The sequence below is a fragment of the Zalophus californianus genome, chromosome 6 (genome assembly GCF_009762305.2).
Source record: "Zalophus californianus isolate mZalCal1 chromosome 6, mZalCal1.pri.v2, whole genome shotgun sequence".
In the NCBI taxonomy this organism is placed as follows: Eukaryota; Metazoa; Chordata; class Mammalia; order Carnivora; family Otariidae; genus Zalophus; species Zalophus californianus.
In genome coordinates this window covers 114,640,734-114,660,514 of record NC_045600.1, presented here as the reverse complement: position 1 = coordinate 114,660,514, position 19,781 = coordinate 114,640,734, and the positions used below count along the sequence as shown (strand labels likewise).

Below are 19,781 nucleotides of genomic sequence, written 5' to 3'. Positions count from 1 at the left end.
CCCCCTCTGGATCTCTGTGGGGTCTGTGTGTGATCTGCTGTGTTTGCTTCTCTCCCTTGCCTCTCCCCTGTCGGAGTTTCTGGGCCTCCCCTCTGGGTCTCCCAGATTGAGAGCCCCCAGGGTAGGGCCAGGGCTGATAAAACCTCGGCCACCCTCAAAGGTGCAGTGAGAGCCAGTCAAACAATGGCTGGGGCAGTTCCTGAGAACAGCCCCTCCTAGTCTAGGCTCTTCCGAGAGCTTCCTGGAGGAGGAGGAGGCGTCCCCTGAGCTCAGGCTCCACAGGCCAAGAAGGGAAGGGGGGTGCATTTTTGGTGCAAACCAAGGTGTGCGGGGGTGGGGGGGGGGGTGGAGAGCATCCAGGGACTCCTAATTGCTTTTCTCCTACCCCAAATCCTGATCGGTCTGGGCTCCTTCTAAAGCCACTCCATTCTGGCTTTCTAGGGCTAATCCCTGCTGAGGTGTGAATGGCTGATAATGGTTGAAGGTGTGAGCTGCTAATGGGGGAAACTCAGTCCCTGGCCAGCCTAATCGGGCGGGGGCTGCCTCCTGGCCCAGGGCGTGTGGGAGGAGGACAGGGAACCCTGAGAGGAGGGGTCTGGTGCCCGGGCTGGGCTCCCGCAGGAGAGAGCCAGCCTGTGTGGCCAGTGGGCGAGCAGCACGGCAGCCTCCGTCTGTCTCCTCCTGGGCTGCTCTGCCTACCTTGGCCTATCCTCTCCCTTCTCCTCCTCCTTCAGCTGCCCCCCCCCACAGGGAGGAAAAAAAATCAACGTGGAAGAAAATTGAGGTCATGTCCTTTGTCGTGTATAATTTTTTATTTTCCTCTTGTTCTTGGTTCTGGCAGAGTTGCTGGGCCCCCTGGGGGGCAGGCTGTGTGTGTGTGTGTGTGTGTGTGTGTGTGTGTGTGTGTGTGTGTGTGTGTGTGCGTGTGTGTGTGTGTGTGTCTGCGCGCGTGTAGGGGAGGGTGGCCCCTGTGGGTGTGTGGGCCTGCCGCCCTCCTCCCACCACTCCACAGCCTCCCTGGCCCAGTGCCTCCAGCGCCATCCCTTAGGTTTGCATGGAAACTCAAGCCTCTCCGCCAGGCACTCAGCCGGCCTCTCAGCCGCGCCAGGTTGGAGGCTGCTGACTGGGCACAGTGGGCCTGCCTGCCCGTTCACTAGGGCAGCTGCCCCTGTGTGGCCCCTGGGCAAGCACCCAGCCCGCGCACCTGAGGGCGGGATGCCCCTGCCTACCCCACAGCCCATCCAACGGGAGCAGAACTGCTCTCGAGCCGCCAGCCTCCCAGCCAGCCCACAGCTCCAGGCCATTTTCAGGATAAATTATGAATTTTAACTGTCCAAGCCTCTTAGCGTTTAAAGGCTTCTATATATAGGCTCTGCCCTCCAGGAGTGGCCGGCTTGGTGGAGAAGAGCAGGGGTAGGGCAAGGCCTAGAGGAGGCCACTTCTCAGGAAGCAAAGGGCACTGGGCCCACAGATCCCACGCCGGGGATCCAGTCAGGGCCCACTGCACACCTGCCCTGCTGTGTGACCTTGGGTGAGTCCTGGACCACTCTGGCCCTGGATGCCCCTTCACAGGCTTGTTCTGAGGGAAGAGTCCAGCTGCGAAGCTAGGAGCTGTCCTGGGGAGGGTGGAAGGGAGTCACTGGTTCTAGGAAACTTACTGTCTGTGCTGAGCCCAACTGAGTGAAGAGCACCCCTCCTTGGATTGGAGCTGTCCCAGAATTGAGGAGGGGTAGGCAAGCACCCATGTGGTGACCTGAGGAGGCTCAAGGAAAACTCATGTCCGTACCACTACCTCTCCCTTCCCACGTCTCTCTGGCTCTAAAACACCAACTTAGGCTCACAGGGGCAAGAAGGTACTGCTGAAGGTCTCCGGCTCAATCTACCACCCAGGCCATCTTGGGAGGTGCCTGGCAGATCCCCTCATCCCTTCCTGACCGCCCCAGTCCTCAAGGCTCCTCTACCTTGCAAAGAGTTCAGGAGGGCGCATCTCAGGCTTTGGAGGCCTGGAAACCAGCCAATCCCCACCTGGGAGGGCCATCAGCCTCCAGGTTGGAAAGAGAAGGAGCTCACAGCCTCAGAGGACCAGGGCAGGGAGCAGGCAGGGGTGCAACCAGCAGGGCACTGGAAGGCCAGAGACCTGATAAACATGATGGTGGTGAGGGCCTTTCGTGTGCCAGGCATGATTCTAAGCACTTTACATACAAAAATTCATCTCTCCCACCACAACTTGTTGAGGTACGCTGTGTCATTAACCCCATTTGGCAGATGGAAAAAATAGAAGCACAAACAAGTTCTGTAACTTGCTCAAGGTCACAAAGAGGTTCTGTAACTTGTTCAAGGTCACATGGCGAGCAGGCTATGAACTCAAACATGAGCTTGTTTCCTCTTCACAACGATCTTATTAGATTAGTATTATGATCCCCGTTTTACAGATGAAAGAACTGAGGCACAGAGAGGTGGGGCAGCCTGCCACGAATCGTACAGCGATGAACGGCAGAGCTAGGACGGGGCCTGAGGTGCCGAGCCCAAGGCCGTCTGACCCCTCCTGCGTACTACACTGCCTTGCTCTGATTTGGGTTCAAGGGCCTGCTGAGCTGTAGGGCTGTGGGCAAGCGGCTTCATGTCCCAGGGCTCGAAACTCCTCAGAGAAGGGGAGGGCAGACTTCACGGTGCCCTCTTGGGGCTGGGGGCAGAGAGTTCAAAGAGAAGGAAGAAAAGAGATGTTTAGATTGAACACACCCAGAGTGCTTGGCAGAATGACCCCACCAACCCTCACCACATACCCCACTTCCTGGATGAGGAAGCTGAGGCTCTAAGCCATTAGTTCACCTCTCTCCTGCTCCCTGAGCTTGTCTGACTCCAGAGGCACGGTAACCCTAGAGACCCCCACACAGGCGAGGGAAGTGAGGCCCGAGAGCATCAGGGTCTTGTCCTAGGTCCCACAGCATCTCAGGGTTAGGGCCTCGGAAGAACCCCGGCCTCCCGACTACAGCCCCCTTCTCTCTTCAGCGTACTGCCAGGATACCGTGGTGGGGCTAGATCAGGGGCAAGTGAAGGTTTGTTATTTCTGCCTCAAAAGGGGGAAAAGATTTAAAAACAACCCCAACACATCCCAAACCAAGGTCCAGTGAGCTTTTTAGAACATGGACAGGCAAACTATAAATAAAAACGCCCTTCTACCACCACTGACTATTCAAAGCCCTCTTTGCTCAAGTGAATCTTGGCCAACCCCTTGCCAAAACCCATTTTTCCAACTGTACACCGAAATCAGAGTCAAGAGGTGGTGAGCCTGTCTGGTCAGACACAGGCGGGTGCTAAGTTCTGCTCAGGTGCAACTGATGTCATTGCCTGGCTGCATGCCCATGAGAAGCCCAGGCTTGGGGGGAGGCATCTCTGCAAATCTCTAAGGGGTGTCCCAAGGAGGAGAGTGCAAAGAACCTGATGCAGGCCAAGAGGGTGGAGTCAAAACCCACAGGAGGCCCATTCAGCTCAGGGTGAGAAATCAAATGGAAGATCAGATGGCTCAGGATGGAAGATCTGCCTTAGCAGTAGTGGATGAGTAGCCTGCCAGGAGACGTATGCAAGCAGGGACACTGGTGGGAAACCCCTCTGCTAGGATATACACCTCAGCAGCCCCTCTTAGCTCTGAGACACCCCAAACTCACATCTACGTAAAGGGACTTGAGATGGCCACCCCCCTCCTCCCTAACTGCATCTATAGCCCTACTGGGCCTGGGCCAGGCAGAGGAAGCACGCTGGCCAGGCCCCCACCCCCTCTCAGAGACACGAGCAGGTTCTCTGTAGAGGGAAGCAGAGGAGGTGGCAGGGAGAGATTAATTCCCCGAAAGGGGAAAAAATAGAAAAACACACACACACCACACACCCTAATAACATGTAATAAGAGGTTGGAGACAAGGAACAATGCCCTGGTAATGTCACCCTGGCGGCAATCAATTTGGGTGTCACATGAAATAGGCATAATTATTCCACCAGCCCTGTCGCTCCTCTCTAACCAGCTCCAGGGGCCCAGGTCCAGGCGGGGAAAGGGGCCTGGAATCAATCGTTGGTGCACCAGGATGGTGGAGGGAGTGGCTCCAAATTACCTCGCCAGCACCGAGCTTCTCAGCCTCTGCAGGGATGCAGGGGGCTTGAGGGCCACCTGAGGGGACTTTGCTAAGGCCCAGGAGCCACCTTGCTCAGCCACCCCCCATCACTCACTCAATGGTCAAGAGCAATCAGGGAGGACTCCCCAGGAGGTGGGAATGAAGGAAGAACAAATACACATTTTTTCATCCAGTATTCAGTCCCCAGCTCACCAAACTCTTATTAAGTACTCACCAATGCCAAGCCCCAGGCTGGACCCCAGGGTGTGGAGACAGGGTTTTCAGGGGGCTGCACATTATTAAGATAATGAAACACAAGCTCTGTCCCTCTCCCAAGCCAGGACCACCCCTGCCCATCCTGGAGGTGAACACAGAACCATTGGGGTTCCTTGGGCTCTAATTGTACAGGACGTAAGCTCTCTTTGCTCCTCCTTCATCCCCCCCTTCCCTGGGGAGTCCTCCTGAGTGCCCTTGCCCATCCCTGAGCTCAAGGCTTATAGAAACAGCACCCCCACTAACTGGGGAATGCTGAGGGACAAAAGGGACAATCGCTTCCTAAGCATCTGTAACACACTGGCTGCTGCCCATCTCAACCCCCATTTCCTATACCAGAAACCCTGAATTCTGGAAATGCAAATGAAGACCATAAGGTAACACCATTTTACACTCAATCAATCAGTGAAAACCAAGACGGCTGACCCCACCAAGCACTGGGGAGGGTGGGAGCTATGGAGACACTGGTCTCCTGCTGCAGGAAGCATAAATGGCCCAACCAATTTGGAAAACACTTTGGCACATTTTTTAGGAAAGCTGAATATGCATATGCCCTACAGCCCAGCAATTCCGCTCCTAGCTGTGTGCCCCAGAGACACTCTGCACGTTGCCTCAGGAGACAGGACAAGAATGTTCATGGCAGCATTGTTTGTAAGAACCAAAAGGGGAACAAGCCACATAGAAGAATGATAAATACATGGTGGTAGGTTCAAATGGCAGAACGTTATGCACCAGTGAAAATGAATGAACTATGTCTACCATTATTTACAACCACATGGATGAAGCTTATGAATATGATGTTGAAGGGGGGAAAAAAAGCAAATTCTAGAGGGCTGCATCTGGTTTCAGGTTCTTTTTACAAAGTTCAAAAGCAACCCAAACTGAACAATTTCCATATATTAAAATACATGATTTTAAAAAGGCAAGGGAATGCTAACTAGATAGGATAGTGGCCGTCTCAGAGAAAGAGGCCAAGGAATAAAGTGAGGGGAAGCTCATGGGAGATGTACACCATTGTTAGAGCACTAGTGTTCAGGTTGGGGAGCAGTACTGCCATATTTGTAATATTATTATTATCACTAATGCTAAAAACATTAATCAATTACCAGGCCATGCCCAGATGAGTGAGCCCTGAGCCCCAGGGGTCAGGAGGAAGGCATTCTAGACCACGCTTATGAGCTGGGAACTTTGGGCAAGTCATTCCACCTCTCTGGCTCTCTCCCTTTTCTCAGCTATAAAATCAAATCTCTGTACCAGCTACAGGGAAAAGACTAAGAACACACCACCGATATAAATTATGAGTAGCTTAGCGTTTCTTGGGAGCTTACTGTGTACTAGGCGTGGTTCTAAATGCTTTGCATATATTAGCATACTTAATCCTCCTGCTGGCCCTAGAGGTAAATACCCTTGCTTTCCTCACTTTATGGGTAAGACTGAGGCCTGGCGAGATTAAGGAACTAGGCAGAGGTGGAGCAGAGGTCTGAACCCAGGCATCTGGCTCCAGGGTCCACACTCAGTAAGTTCACTACAAAGTGACATTAAAGGAACCAAGTACACACGAGGAGGAGGTTGTTGTCAGCACAGCTCTCCCGGGCCCACAGCACCCAAGGATGGTCATTCATTCGCACAATGCATAAACAAAAGTCACTATCAAGAATGCCTCAAATGCATTTGGAAATAAACTTGCCTTACCACACTCTTTTTACTAAGAACCCTTCCAATTATGGAATCCCCTGGTTTCTGTGTCTCTGCAAAGTCTGCTACCACCTGAGGACCCACTCAGTCTCTCTCTTTCTGGAGGACCCCTGACTACTTCAACCTCCCCCAAACAAATCCCATCCTTCTCTGAGTGCCTGGGTGTGCTACTAAGTATACTACCTGGGCACCCTTGACGTCACTTAGCTCTGGCCATCCATACAGGCAGAGGACACTGTGTCCCCTCCAGGTGGTCCTTGCCACCAGCCAAGAGCTGCTCCCCAGTGCCACCCAGTGTCTTCCTTATCCTGGGGGCCAAGCAGGGGAGCCCAGCGGGTGGGTACATGATTCCCCAGGGTTGAACGTTCAAGGTAATCCACGGAAGCCCGAAGAGGGCCTAGTCCAGGGCTAAACAGACAGCTCAGCCAGGATGTGTAGAATAAACACAGGAATTAATTGGCTGGTACAATATTAAGTACAAACCAGTGCGGGTCTTCACTGTGGGTGCCTGGAGGTGGAGGATCAGTAACTTGGAGCAGTTGGGGAGACTTCCCTGAGTAGAGGCGAGGAGAGGAGGGGAGGGCCTCTGGGTAGGGATGTTGGACCAAGACAGGTGATGGGGGGTAGGTAGAGGAACTGGTGGAAGAGACCAGAGATCCATCAGTGGGTAATCACTGGGAAGGGGGGAGGAGACCCTGGGACTGGAAGGCACCATCTGTCCACAGAGTGCCACACAGAGGGCAGCAGAACCAAGAGACCCTGGCTAACAGGCTAAGGCTCCGACTTTGAAAGCACCATCGTCTACGGCCTCCCCTCCCTGGCCTTTCACTGGCCCCACAGGACCCTCCGACACACTGCCTCGCGCCTCCGCGGGACCCTGTGGAAATCACTGCAGTGCCTCACTTCTCCACAGGAATGCACCCTTGGCCCCGGTCGCGATCCACCAGCCATTTGCTCTGGGAGGCACCTGGAGATGGTACCAGATGAGCCATCCCTGGTACCAGGGATCCTGTCTCGCTTTATGCTGAACAAAGACCCACACACAAGAGGGTTTTGGGTCCTTTTTTTTTTTTCTTCTGGTGTCTCTCTGAAATTCTGAGTTTTAGAAAACAGTATCTAGTAAAGGGCAACATGAGTGCTCAGAGGCAGGGGGTGCAGCAGCTGACCACTAGAATCAGAGGACTCCCGCAAGGGGCACAATAGTCTCTCCACTTCCCTCCAGGCACACAGGGCCCTCTGCCCACAAGCCAAGATTCCTGGGCTTTGAGCACACACCCATCCCCCCAAATCTGGCCCCTGGGATTGAGGACCTTCTCTAACTCCAGGCCCTGGGGAGCCCTGCAGCCTTGACCAAGCCCTACCCAAGGCCAATCTCACGCTTAAATTGGCAGGAGGTGGGGGAGGGGACGGAGACAGCAAGCACATCACAGGGGGCCCGCCCTCACCTTTGCTAAACGCCCCTCTAGTGGGGGCATCAGGTGCTGCCAGGAGTCCCTACCTGGGCTCCAAGGAGTTCTTGGCCTCTCCCCTCTGCCACTTCATCCTCTCTCTCCTGCCTCAGGCAATGGGGAGAAAGCAGGCAAGCTGTCCCAGCACAGCACAGTCCCTGGTCCCACCCGGCAGACCAGGTCCACACAAGGACAAAGGGTGACCCTCCCTTCCCTCACCCGCACTCCTTGCTGGATGTGGGGAAGCCCCAGGCGCTTTGCCGCCTGGGTGCCCCGGCTCATTGCTCCCTGGGCATGGGAGACACCAGTGTTGGAGCTGTTGGCATAATGACCACCAGGGCTGAGCCCGGAGCCGTGGGCCAGGCTGGGCTGCGCACCCTCAGGCTGCCCAAGCCAAGCAAAGGAAGACTGATGGTGGGCTGGGCTGGCCCCTGGAAGGGGCTAGCCCAGATGGTACTGCCCCCCACCTCAGGGCAGGTGGGGCAGGGCACCTCCCACATGCCCCTTCTCCCCCACCCTGAGCCCAGGACCTCGGAGAACAAAGGGGATGCCTCCAGTATAACCAGGGCTGAATGGGGCTGGGCTGGGACCCAGGTCAGGAACAGGGAGGGGACAGCCCACTGGGCCTGGCCCCACCCCTCCCCAAAGTGGAAGCCACCTGGAGGGACACATCTGGGGCGGCGGGTGGGGGGGGAGCTCGGCCACCTCACAAGAGGGTGGGGAGGCAGAACAGGACGCTCCCTTCTCACCTCCCTTTTCTCAGCTGGTCCCCACCTCCCACCGCCTGCCTGAGAACGAAAAGTGGGGCAGGAGGAGGTGAGAAACCGGGGCCGGAGACAGACAAAGGGAGGCCCCTAAAGGGTTCCTGAGTCCTCCACAACCCCAACTCCCTCCCCTGCACTCTCCCCACCCCCCAATTCCCCTTTCCTCCCAATCCTCGGGCCAAAGCAGGAAAGGGGTTGCTCTTGTCAGGGGAGGGAGCTGGTGCCCAGGCTGAAGGCTGTGGAGAAAACTGGTCCCAGACCGGCATCCACCAGCGAGCCGGTGCCTGGTGCTGGCCAGGGCTGCCTGGCAGTATCTGGGATCTGTGGAGAGGTGCAGCCACCCGCTGAGCAAGGGGCTTACCGTCCAGGATGAATAGCGCTCAGAAGGGAGGGGGCATGAGGCGGGGGGGGGGGGGGCAAGCACGGCTGGGACCCTGGCGGGTCCGCCCTCCACAGTTCCGGCGTCCCAGCTAGCCAACATGGAATTTGGTGGGGTGGGAGGAACGAGAAAGGAAGAATCTTCATTTCTGAGGCTTGAGGAGGGTGCGACCCCAAAGGGGAATCTGGTGGCGCTGGGGTGCCCCGCAGCCCCAGGAGGGCGCAGCCGGGCCAACGGCGGCCCCCACGGGAGCTCGCCGCGGGGCTGCCCGCGCGGGGCTGGGCCGCGGCCGCCGGGCTCACCTGCATCTCGGGCGCACCGTCCGTCCGCTCGGCTCGGTCACCAATCGCATGTCTCCCCCGCCGGGCTTCAGCCCCTGCCCAGCCCCCTCCTCCGTCTCCTCCTCCTCGTCCGACACCTCCGCCCGGCAGTCCGCGCGCCCTCGCGGGGCTGTCTGTCCGTCTGTCTGCCCCACGCGGGTGGGACCCGAGCCGGGGCCGGGGCAAGGGCGCGGGAGTGGAGAGGCGTGAGGCCGCGGCCCCGGCGGGCGGAGGGGCGGGCGCGCTCAGGGCGCGCGATGCGGACTCGGCGAGCCTGGTTCTGCGCCCCGAGCCGACCTGGAGCCGCCGCCACCGCCGCCTCTGCCGCTGGGGCCGGGGTCGAGGCCGGGCGCGCTCCGCAGCGGGGCCGGGGCCAGGGCTGAGGCCGGCAGGCAGCGGCCCCGCATGCTGCTCGGAGCCCCGCGGCGGGAGAGGGGCCGGAGCGGCGCGGGTGGGGACTCCGCGCGCTCCGGGCCCGGGGCCGGGACCCGCCGCCGCTGCCACCTGCGCTGTCGCCGGTCGCCCGCTCCGGCTCCCGCACCGGCTCCCGCCCGGGCTCCGCGCTCTGCCGCGGCGCGGGGAGGGAACGCGAGGAGCGAGGAGCGAGCCGGGGAGGGAGGAGGGACCGAGGGAGGGAGGGAGGGAGCAAGGAGCGGCGGGAGCCGGGCGGGGGAGGAGAAGGCGCGGCCGCAAAACCAAGGGGGGGGGGGGGGCCGGGGGCTCGTCTTCTTTCAGCGGAGGGGGCGGAGAGCGAGGAGCGCCCCAACCACTGCCCTGCACCGATGGGGCAGCGAAACTGGCAGAGGGGACGCTGGCGAGGGGCGCGCCAGGCTCGCGCCTGAGCCTGCGCCCCGGAGCGCCGGCCCCGCACCGGCCGCGCCCCTCCGAGTCCCGAGCTCTGGGCGAATCCCGGGCTAGGCCGACCCAGGGGAGTCCGGACTACGGTCCTCCTTGAGTTGCACACTCAGAGGGTGCACGCACCCTCTTGTGTGGCCACATGCGTGTGCACGTGAGCGCGTGAATGTATTCACACGTGTTGACCAGGGTCATTGCACACTGCCGTGTGGACGGACACACGCACGTGAACGGGCAAGGCTCCCCACCCAGCCAGGGTTGTTTGGAGGACGGCGTGGGAAGGGTCAGGCCCGGAGCCTCTGTCCTGCCCCTCTTCTCCAAATGTCCGCGAATCTCTGTAGGGCCCACACTCTGGCGGCCTTGGGGCCAGGCAGGCAGAGAGGGCAGCTCCGGGGGGGACCGAGAGGAAGGCGCCCCAGCTCGGCGGCTTTACCCCAAGCGGGGTCTTGCCCGGCCCTTTGCAGCCCGGATCCCCGCCCAACCCGGCTTCCTGTCCAGCAGAGGGCAGCAGGCCGCTATGGCCGGCTCCGGCCACGGGCACGGCACCCACGCACCAGCAGAGGGCAGTGAAGAGCCTGAGTCTGGGTATGGCTATCCCTCACTTTGATCCCAGTGATCCAGAGGATCCTGGGCTAGGGCCACACACTCAGATGGGCCTAGAGAATGGGACCTCTCCTCAGAGAGCCAGATCCTCCTTGATCAGCAAATAGGGAGGATCAACTGTCTTGGCAGTCTGCAGAGTGGACTACCACCCTTAGGATCTCACCTCCTTCTACGTCCCCTCCATCTCCTTGAAGCCAGATGCCCTTTAACACTAAGTTAATTTGATTAGAATAACCATCAATGCTGACACCACCTGGCACATTCCACCCTTCTCCACTACTGAGAGTGCATCCCATTAGCACATTAGTGCTCCTGACACCGTGAGCCCACAGGGTAGGGGTTCTGACAGGCGGAGAAGGAAACTGAGGCTGGGGAAGAGGAGACTGACCCAAGGCCTCTCAGTCTCTGAGACAAACCCCGGGATCCTGCTGCCAGTGTCCCCCTCCCCCAGCAGAGCCTGCCTGACATTCATTGCAGATACCTGACTGGCATGGTGGGGCTCCCAGTCTCCCCTGAACCCCAACACCATCTCCCATCTCCACTGTTCAGCCTCACACACACAGCCCAAAGAGTTGCACAGACCTTCTGTTCCAGCTAAACAGATTCCGGGTACTTCTCAGTCTCACTGCCACACCACTGGTCTGGACAGTCCTGCCTGAAAAACCGTCCCGTGTCCATTCTTATCCTAGGCCTAGCAGGTGCGGATGCTGTACGCTCTCCCTTCATCCTCCAACAAACCTCTGAGGAGGCGCTGTTGTTCCCCCGGGACGGAGAGAAGGAAGCCCAGGCTCAGAGAGATTACATGCCTTGCCTGCGGTCACACAGAGAGTAAAGCCTGGAATGGGAATTTGAATCGCCTTCCAGGGCTGAGTAAACCAGTAGGGGGCAGGCTTGGCAGAGGGACTTACAGGTGGGCGGGGAAGAGGGGAGGCGGCACAGGTGTCCTCGTCTCTCTCAAGAGCCCGGCGCAGGCGGCTCCCTGGTCCCTCAACTCTCTGCTGCCTGGACCCCCTTCCCAGACTCCCCAGCTCCCCCACCCCGGCTGCTGGTGAGTTACCCGTGAGCTCCCGCCCTCCTGCGCCGCCTCCTCCCACCAGCCCGACAGGAATAGACGCTCTCTAGCTGCTGCGTAAAGGCTCCGCCAGGCGCCCGCCGGGCGCGCAGACCCGCTGGGGGGCGGGGGCGGGGGCGGGGGCTATTCCTGGTGCGGCGACTGACGCAGGCACAGCGCGGCCACGGCATCTCCGCCCCCGACTCACCTGCTCCCAGCCTCAGTGATCTCGGAGGAGAAATGGGGGAGAGCCCACTGCCCCCACCCCCAAGCCCCAGATGCTGGCTAAGGAAGTCGGCGTCCGGGGGTGGGGCCTTCTGGGGCCCACCATTATCCCTCTGCGCCTTGAGGCAGCAGGGGTGACCAAAGAGCCTTGTCTGGAACTGACCCGCAGCCTTATTTTCTCCATTATACACGGTATCCGGGCCATTCCCCCTTGCCTGTCTCTCCAAAAGAAATAACTCCCTCTCTTACTTCACCAATGGAGACAATGGGGTGGGGGAGGAGATGGGGGAAGAACTCGGAGAAAAGGGTCCAGCCTGGGCCTGGTGGGAGTGCAGGCTGCTGGCCTTGTCACCCAAAGACCCCATAAAAGGGTGGGGAGGCCTGTCACTGGGTCCTCACCCAGTCAGATGTCTCTGCATGAGCTGTGGAACAGGCATCTCTCAGCTCCTGCTGGTGGGGTGGTGCCCAGCAGAGCCCTCTCAGGGATCCCAGGGCCATGGAGAATGTGAAACATTGGAGTGGCCTGGCCCACGGCTTAACCGACACAACCAGGGGGATTATAGGCTGGAGCTACAGCTGAAGAATGTTCCCACACTTTCAAGCCTTAGTCCTTGCTGATCCACCTGCATGGTGTGCCCTCTGCCTGGTTTCCACTCGTGCTTCAAGACCAAACTGAGACCATTCTCATCTATTCCTGTCTCCCCTCCCCAAACTAAAATGGCCTTAGAAGTAAGGCCCCAGTCTCCTCTCTCTCTGTCCTCAGACTAGGAGCTCCCAGGAGCAGGCCTCAACCTACCTGTCTCACGAGTGGACACACAGCAGATCCTGGCTTCAGAGTGAAAATTCAGCAAGTCCCAATAAAGCAGGAACTGATGGCCAGAAGAAGAAGCCAGCCTGCCATGGCCTGAGTGAGAACAGCAAAGCATAGAAACTGGAGCGGGTCTGCCAGAGGACTCTGAAGGAGGGGACAGGGCCCTCGAACCTTTACTCAGCCCCTACTGTAAGCCAGGCTCTGAGCTATACTTAACATACTTTGCCCTTCAAGACTGGTATTGCTATCCCTACTGTACAGATGAAAAACTGAGGCTCTGGGGAGGGCTGATGTCTTGCCCAAGTTCACTGTGTAAGAGGCAGAGCTGGGCTTTGAAGCTCAGTGTGTGTCTGATGTCACAGCCCAAGCGCTGCGCTCCCCCCCCCCCACTCTGGGCGGCTGAGGATGCAGGAAGAGGGGCCAGTCCCCCAGGGCTCAGGAATGAATGGGTGGCACAGCCAGGTCTGCCTGTATGCCTTCTCCATGCTGGTGCTGCCCACTTGCAGCCCAGCAGCCCGCGGGTTTTACGATGATGATTATTTCTGAAGCCACTTGAAATTAATGACAGCTCTAAAATGGCTGGGACAGTGGAGTCATTGCTGAGACCTCTAATTAGCAAGAAAAACAGAGACCAGGGGGCAGGGGGGTTTGGGGGGGCTGGGCAGGCAGCACAGGGCATGGAGCAGGGCTGGGGAGCAGGTTGGAGCCAGGATCTAGTAGGACGTCCCTGTGGAGCTAGTGGACCCCGTGTCCCAATGTATACCACAAATTTGATTCTGAATGCTCTAAATAACTTGCTGTGTGACCTTGAGGGGCTGCCAATGCTCCCTGGGTGAAAGCTGCCCCAGCTAGGCAACGAGGGGATGGTAGGGGTGGGGAGGTGGTGTCTCTGTGGCCCCACCTAGGTAGCGGGGTGAATGGGATGCGGCCTCAAGAGGGGGCTCCTTCCAGGATTCTGAGTTCCTAGGAGGCTGGAGCCCAGGAGCTGGGGGCACTGCATCCCCCCAGGAGTAGCAGAAGCCCCACATTCACCTCTGGCTATGGTAGCCCTCTATGCTGGGGTTGCTGAGGCCACGGGTATAATGAGGTCAGAAAGACTCGGCTAGAGTGAAGTGGATCAGGACGTGGCAGAAAGTCCACAGGTCAGGGCCCTGCACTGGTGCAGCTGTGGAGGGGGCAGGAGATGGGGGCACCTGAAGGGGCTGGCAGAGAAGTCCCTCTAGGAGGTGGGCCTGGAGCTGTGGCCAGGGTTAGGACCTTCCTGCCCCCTCAGAAGCCCCTCCCTGAGCCAGATGCCAGAGTCCCACTGAGGCATGTTACAGAGGGTCAGGCCCCGGAACCTGCAAGGGAAAAGACACTCATCCAGGTGCACCCTAGCTCCTGGCCTCCACGTCCTGCATGGGGCACCCAGCCCCAGGGAAGGGCACCGGGGCTCAGCTCAAAGGGACTCTGCACATAGCACATGTGGAGATGCACTGATCATAATGGAGGGACACCCACTGTGGCCAAGGCTGAGGCCAAGACTCCAAGGGCAGAGGTGCAGAAAGCCCCCATCGCTTCCTTGAGGTATCCTCTTCCCTGGCAGCCCCCCACCAAGCATGTCTTGTCACTGATAGCTTTCTCAGACTCTCGACCCATTTCCTCCCACCTTTCCCCTCTTCCCTTTCAATTCAGGGCTCTGTGTGGCCCCCTCCTTCCAGAAGCCTACTCTGAGCACCTCAGTCTCCTGCTCTGTATCCTTGGGTACCTCTCTGGGCCTCAGTTTCCTCCTTTGGAAGACAGAATATCAGTAGAACACATTTCATGGGGGATGGTGTGAGGATCTCGTGACTTAATATACATCCAGTACTTGATGCTGGGCCTGGCACACAGTGGGTGCTTGATAAATGGTTATTATACTGTTATGGTTGCTCTCTGTTCCCTGGCCCCCCAGCCCCTCCTCTGTAAATACAGGGGTTGACCCTAAGGTTCCTTTCAGCATTCCCACTAGGAGAAGCCTCGACCAAGTTCTTCATCCTCTGAGAATCAGGAACACCCTCAAGGCAGGGACTGATCTTGTGTCTCCTCCAGTTTCTGCAGAGAGCCCAGATTCCAGAGGGGCTGATGTGTGCAAATTAAACCCAACTGAAATCCACAAATCAGGAGGTACCAGTAGTTCCCCTCCCCAGAGGAGGGGGGCGGGGCCAGGGCATGGGGACAGGGGCACTGGAGTCCTCAACTCTCACTTCCCCTTATCTTGGGGCCTTGGTCACTCACGCCTCCACTGGAAATGTCCCAGCATCCGTGACATTCACTTATCTAGCAGCAATGTAGGCAGCAGCCTCCACTACTTGGAATCACACTGAGAACTGGGGGAAACCAAAAGGCTCCTGGAGGACCCAGGGCAGGAGCCCTGCAGAGACATAAGTCCTGGGGAATGGCCCTTACTCAGCCTGGCCACACAGCCCTGTTGGGTTGGGTGCCAGGTTGCTGCATCCATAAGAGCTGAGAAGCAGGAAATTTGTCTGGGGCCAGTGAAGGGGCTTGTCAGCCCTGCCCACCCCAAAGTCCCTCCCGATGTTCCTGACCTTGCAGTTAAAAGACAAGAAGTGTTCACTCCATAAAAACAAAAAGATTCCCCCCCACCAAATCACAAAAACACCCAAATGATTAAGTTGAGAACAAAAACAAAAAAAAGCAAATATAAAAAGCAGTTTGTAAAAAGGGACCACTCTCTGGCTCTTTGGGAATCTGGGCTCCAGGCTTGGCAGAGCAGCTTCTCCTGAGAGCCTGGGCTCGGCTGTCCCCATGGATCATGTCAGGGGGCACTTGAGCTAATGTGTGCAAACAGGCAGCACTATTAGCAAATCCACTCATTAAGCGCTTGTCTTGAGTTCCATTGTGCAGCAGTCTTGTTTATTAACTTAAGTCGGAACCTGTTACTAAGTCAAAGCCAGTGGGCAGCGGCTCAGAAGGTGTCTAGCCTTAGAGCCGAGCAGTCCTGAGTTCCAGTTCTGGCTCTATCTCTAACCGCTGTGTGACCCTAAGAAAGTCACTTCACCTCTCTGAGCCTCAGCTGTCCTGTGATAGGCAGCTCCCTAAGATGACTCCCAGTGGTCCCTACCTCTGGCATCTCCCCTACTGCATGCAATCCCCTCCCCTTGAGTGTGGGCTGGACTAATGGAGTCACTTCTAATGAAGAGATTCTAAGAGGGTATCCCTTCTGAGATTAGGTTACGAAGAGACTAGCTTTCATCTTGGGTACCCTCTCTCCATCACTTGCTTGTTCGCTATGACACATAGCAGATGCCATATTATTAGCTGCCCTGTTGAGAAGCCCACATGGAAGGGAACTGATGTCTAACCAGCACGCCCACGAAGCCCTGAGACCTACCAATACCCACAGGAGCAAACATGGACCCAGACCCTGCTCAATTCAAGCCTTGGATGACTGATGCTCTGGCTAACACCTTGACTGCAGCCTTGTGAGAGACCTGGAGCCTCCAGCTAAGGCCCCCCGCTGAGCATCACTTCGATTCCTGACCCACAGACCTGTAAGATAATACAAATTTGTTGTCTTAAGCCACTAAGTTTCAGGGTGATTTGTTATGCAGCCACAGATAACTAACTCATACATACTCCATCCGTGAGATGGGCAAAAGTGTCTTTCTCTCAATATGGCTGGGGGCATTGAGATAATGCAGGCAAAGTGCCTGTTGCTGGTCAGGGTGAGAAATGACATAGCAAGTTGGCAGTTATCAAGTAAAGTTGAAAAGATGCACACTTTATAGTATATACCCTGGAAGAACATTCACGGAAGACAAGTACAGGAATGTTCACAAGTGTACACAGAGTTTGTACCAGTGGGGAACTGGAAACACCCTACATGTGTATCTCTAAAACAGTGTCTAATCAGACAGTGGAATACTAAGCAGCCCTGAAGATGGACATACTGGAGCTCCACGCATCAGCTGGGTGATCTCACAAACACAAGGCCAAGAAAAAAAAAGCCAAAGATACGTATAAGATGGTACCACCTATATAAGGTTTAAAAGCAAGTCCCAAACCTTATAAATTGTGTATAGATACCCATATATATAGGCAAAGTCTAAAAACATGCGTAAGAATGACCTATACTGGTTCCAGGGGAGTGCTCCCACTGGAGAGAGAGGGAGGGGGAGTGGTAGAGGCAGGCCCCCCCCACAACCCCACACTCTGAGGTGCTCACCGTGAGCAGGCTTGGTGGTCCTAAGCAACACATTTTATCCTCTCAAAAGTCCCATGGGTCTATTCTTTTATTCTCTCTTCTTATAGAGGAGGACTTTGAGGCACAGCGTCTCCAGGGAGACCTTCCCAGGCCTTCGAGTCCAGTGGGAGGCCAGGGCTTGGTTCCTCACTCTGCCATCCCCTTGGGGGAGGAGGTCTCATTACCTCCCCGGCCCCCGTCTATTCTTCTGTAGCACGGGAGAGACTGGTCCTCTTCCCCCTTCCTGGGTGTGGATTGAGGTGCCGGGAGTCTTGATTCATCAATCTGGAATATTTACAGGGCCAAGCCTAGGGCCACACGGAGGTGTGGACAAGAGAAGGTGTGAATAAGAGGATTCAATTCAACACAATTCAGTTCATCGACTCATTCCCCAGACAATGGTCGAGGTTGAGGAGTATTGTTTGAGCGCTTATGACACACCTGGCTTTGCATTTGGTGCTTTTATAAATCATGTCACATAAGCCTCAACCCCACCCGGCAAAGTAGGGACAGTTATTATCTCCATGTGCCCCCTTCCATGTCCAATGTGGCCAATGAACAAATGAACAGCAACTTCCCCAGGTCACACAGCAGAGCTGAGATGATCACCATTGGCCCTCCTTCCATCCTGACCTGCCCTCTGTTTGGTGCTGGGGGCAGAGATGGAGGGCCCAGGCTTTGCTGTCCTTTGGGGAATTCCAACCCAGCCGAGGAGGATCTGGAGGAGTTTCAAGGAGAAGGTGTGTGATGGGAGCGACCAAGACGGGTTTCCTGGAGGGGAAGGGGCAGGTGTTTCAGTGGGCTCACTGGTGGTGAGGGAGGCGGGGAGCCATCCATCCATCTACCCATCCATTCACTCCTTCACTCAACAAACGTTCGATATAGCTTTCTCCGTGCCCCCAAAGAGCCCATGGTCTAGCGTGCAAGACTTAATGCAGTGTGATGCAGGTGGAGAAGAGGAGAGTGTGGGGAGATGCACACACACAGGAGTCAGGATGGATCACTGGGAGGTGGTGGAGGCTGAGCTGAAATCCAGACGCTAAGTAGGAGTCAACCAGCTGTACGGAGGGTGGGGGATGGTGTCCAAGCAGAGAGAACGGCAGGTGCAGAGGCCTGACCCCGGGATGGTGGGGATAGACAGCTGGCCCTCGGGAAGGCCAGAGCTGGCCCAAGTGGTTCCAGCTTCCCCAAGAGGGGGTGTGGAGCTGAGGCTGCCACAATCTGTCTCCCAGGTACGGTGCCTGCCTGCTGCATCCTCCAGCCAGCTGGACCCCCGTGCCGGCTCAGCCCTGTTGGGCAGGCCGGGCCCTGCTCCAGAGGGACTAAGAGCAGGGGAGTTCGAACCGTCACGATGCATGTAATTATGTGCAAAAATGAAGGCTAGCTCCTTAATAACTGATGGTGGGAGAGAGTAAACATCAGCAGAGGCACCCGGCTGCATCGCCCCGTCCCGTCTGGCTGGGACCCAGGGCGGCCGCCTGGCCACTAATATGCCCATAAATTATTGAAGTTATAAAAAAGAAAGCAGGTGTCATGTCGCACCCATAAACAGCTTGTTAGCTGAGACTAACAAAGGGGCAGCTGGCCGCCAGGCAAGGCATGGACTCCCCAACACCCTGCCTGCTTGCAGAGGGAGATGGATGAGGGTGGGTGAGATGAGGGCCTGAGAGGCTGGCTGGCCCCGCTCCCTGCCCCCTCCCTCCTCCTGACCCCCTGGGGAGTCAGGCAGTACTGAGCAGATCCACTGACTCAAAGAGCCAGCACCGGACCCGTGAGCTCTCCCTCACTGCGGTGTGCACGCAGACGCCTGACAAACCAGCATGGAGAGCACTAGGGAGCCCAGAGAGCTCTGAGGCTGGGGCTGCGGAGAACCGGGGACTGGGCCCAGATACACATGGTATGCATCCCAGGGAAGCCACTTGCTGCTTGTGACCTTGAGCAAGTCACCTACCCTCTCTGAACCGCTCTCCATTCATGCCACCTGGGGATAGTCGTGCCTACCCTGGGAGATTAGGAGGAGGGTCCCAGGACAATTTGTTTGTGATAGGTGCATAGGGCACTCCCTTGTCCCCCTAATCTCACAGGAGCTCCTAATTAGATCAGGCCTAATGAGGCTTCCCTCTGCTAGACTCTCTTTCTGCTCCATTAAGGCCTGCGTCCAGGATATTAGTAGAAGGCGGCGGTGGGGGGGACTGAGAAGGAGAAAGGTGCCCAGCTGCCAGGGCTTGGCCCACCCCAGGCTCCACCACACACAGGACATCCCCACCCCCCAGGGAGCAGAGAAGAAAGATGGAGGCAGGGCTCCGGAGGCAGAGCTGCCAACAGAGAGAGGCCTCACCGGGCATGGGCAGGGAGGGAAGGGGTGGAGGGGAATGCTGGGATTTTGGATCCTCAGTGATGAAGAGCCTGGCACCCCACTCTCTCTCAGGCTGAGGGTCTTCAGTCCCTGGGATACTTCCTTCAGGGAAGTGGAACCAGGCAGCCAGATTTGGGCACTTGGGCACCCCTGGCGTGCTCAGCTCTGCCGAAGGCCACACAGGGCAAAGGGGGGGCAGTCCAGGCCTAGGAAGTCACCCCTCTCCCCAGCCTGGCCCTAAAGGGGCAGCCAGTTCACACATAACCTGCTGGAGGCCACACAGGTAGCAGGGCTGGGCACATCACCTGGGCTTTGGGTGGCCAACAGGCTCCTCTCTCTAGTCCTGAACTGTCCCCCACTAGTACATTAGTTCTGGAAGTGGTTTCCTGCTCCCAGAGGAAAGAAGGGAATCCTGAAAGTTCTTGTCAGCTACACTCTGGGCTGGGCCTCTCCTCTGGGGGTCCTCTCTGCACCCCTTATCTTGTGCAGCCTTGGTCTGTCCCATGGCAGCCTGTTTTGCACATGGACGAAGAGGCCTCCTAGCTGTCAGAGGCCACACAAGTCAGTGCTGGAGCCTGCAGCCTCGGCCCCCTGCCTCGCCCCACATCAGTTGGACTCCGTCCCAGGAGGAGGTGGGGAGATTCTCACGCTCACGCTCACGCTCCATGCTCAG

The 19,781-nt window shown here is 57.3% G+C and overlaps 1 protein-coding gene across 9 annotated transcripts in view; it reads right to left on the bottom strand.

Moving 5' to 3' along the window:
* The window catches only part of LINGO1 (leucine rich repeat and Ig domain containing 1), a 189,732-nt gene that overhangs the window by 8,192 nt on the left and 161,759 nt on the right, over window positions 1-19,781 (bottom strand). Inside the window, exon 1 of one of the 9 annotated variants that reach the window (XM_027570682.1) lies at window positions 11,023-11,194. The exons of 7 other annotated variants lie outside the window; for them this stretch is intronic. Coding sequence is in view for 1 of the 2 variants with exons in the window: in XM_027570672.1 (XP_027426473.1) it covers window positions 8,965-8,970 (6 nt within the window). In the remaining variant the exon portion in view is untranslated. Of the gene's footprint in view, window positions 1-8,964; window positions 9,472-11,022; window positions 11,195-19,781 lie in introns of those variants that run through there. One more of the 9 variants, XM_027570672.1, reaches the window with a different exon arrangement.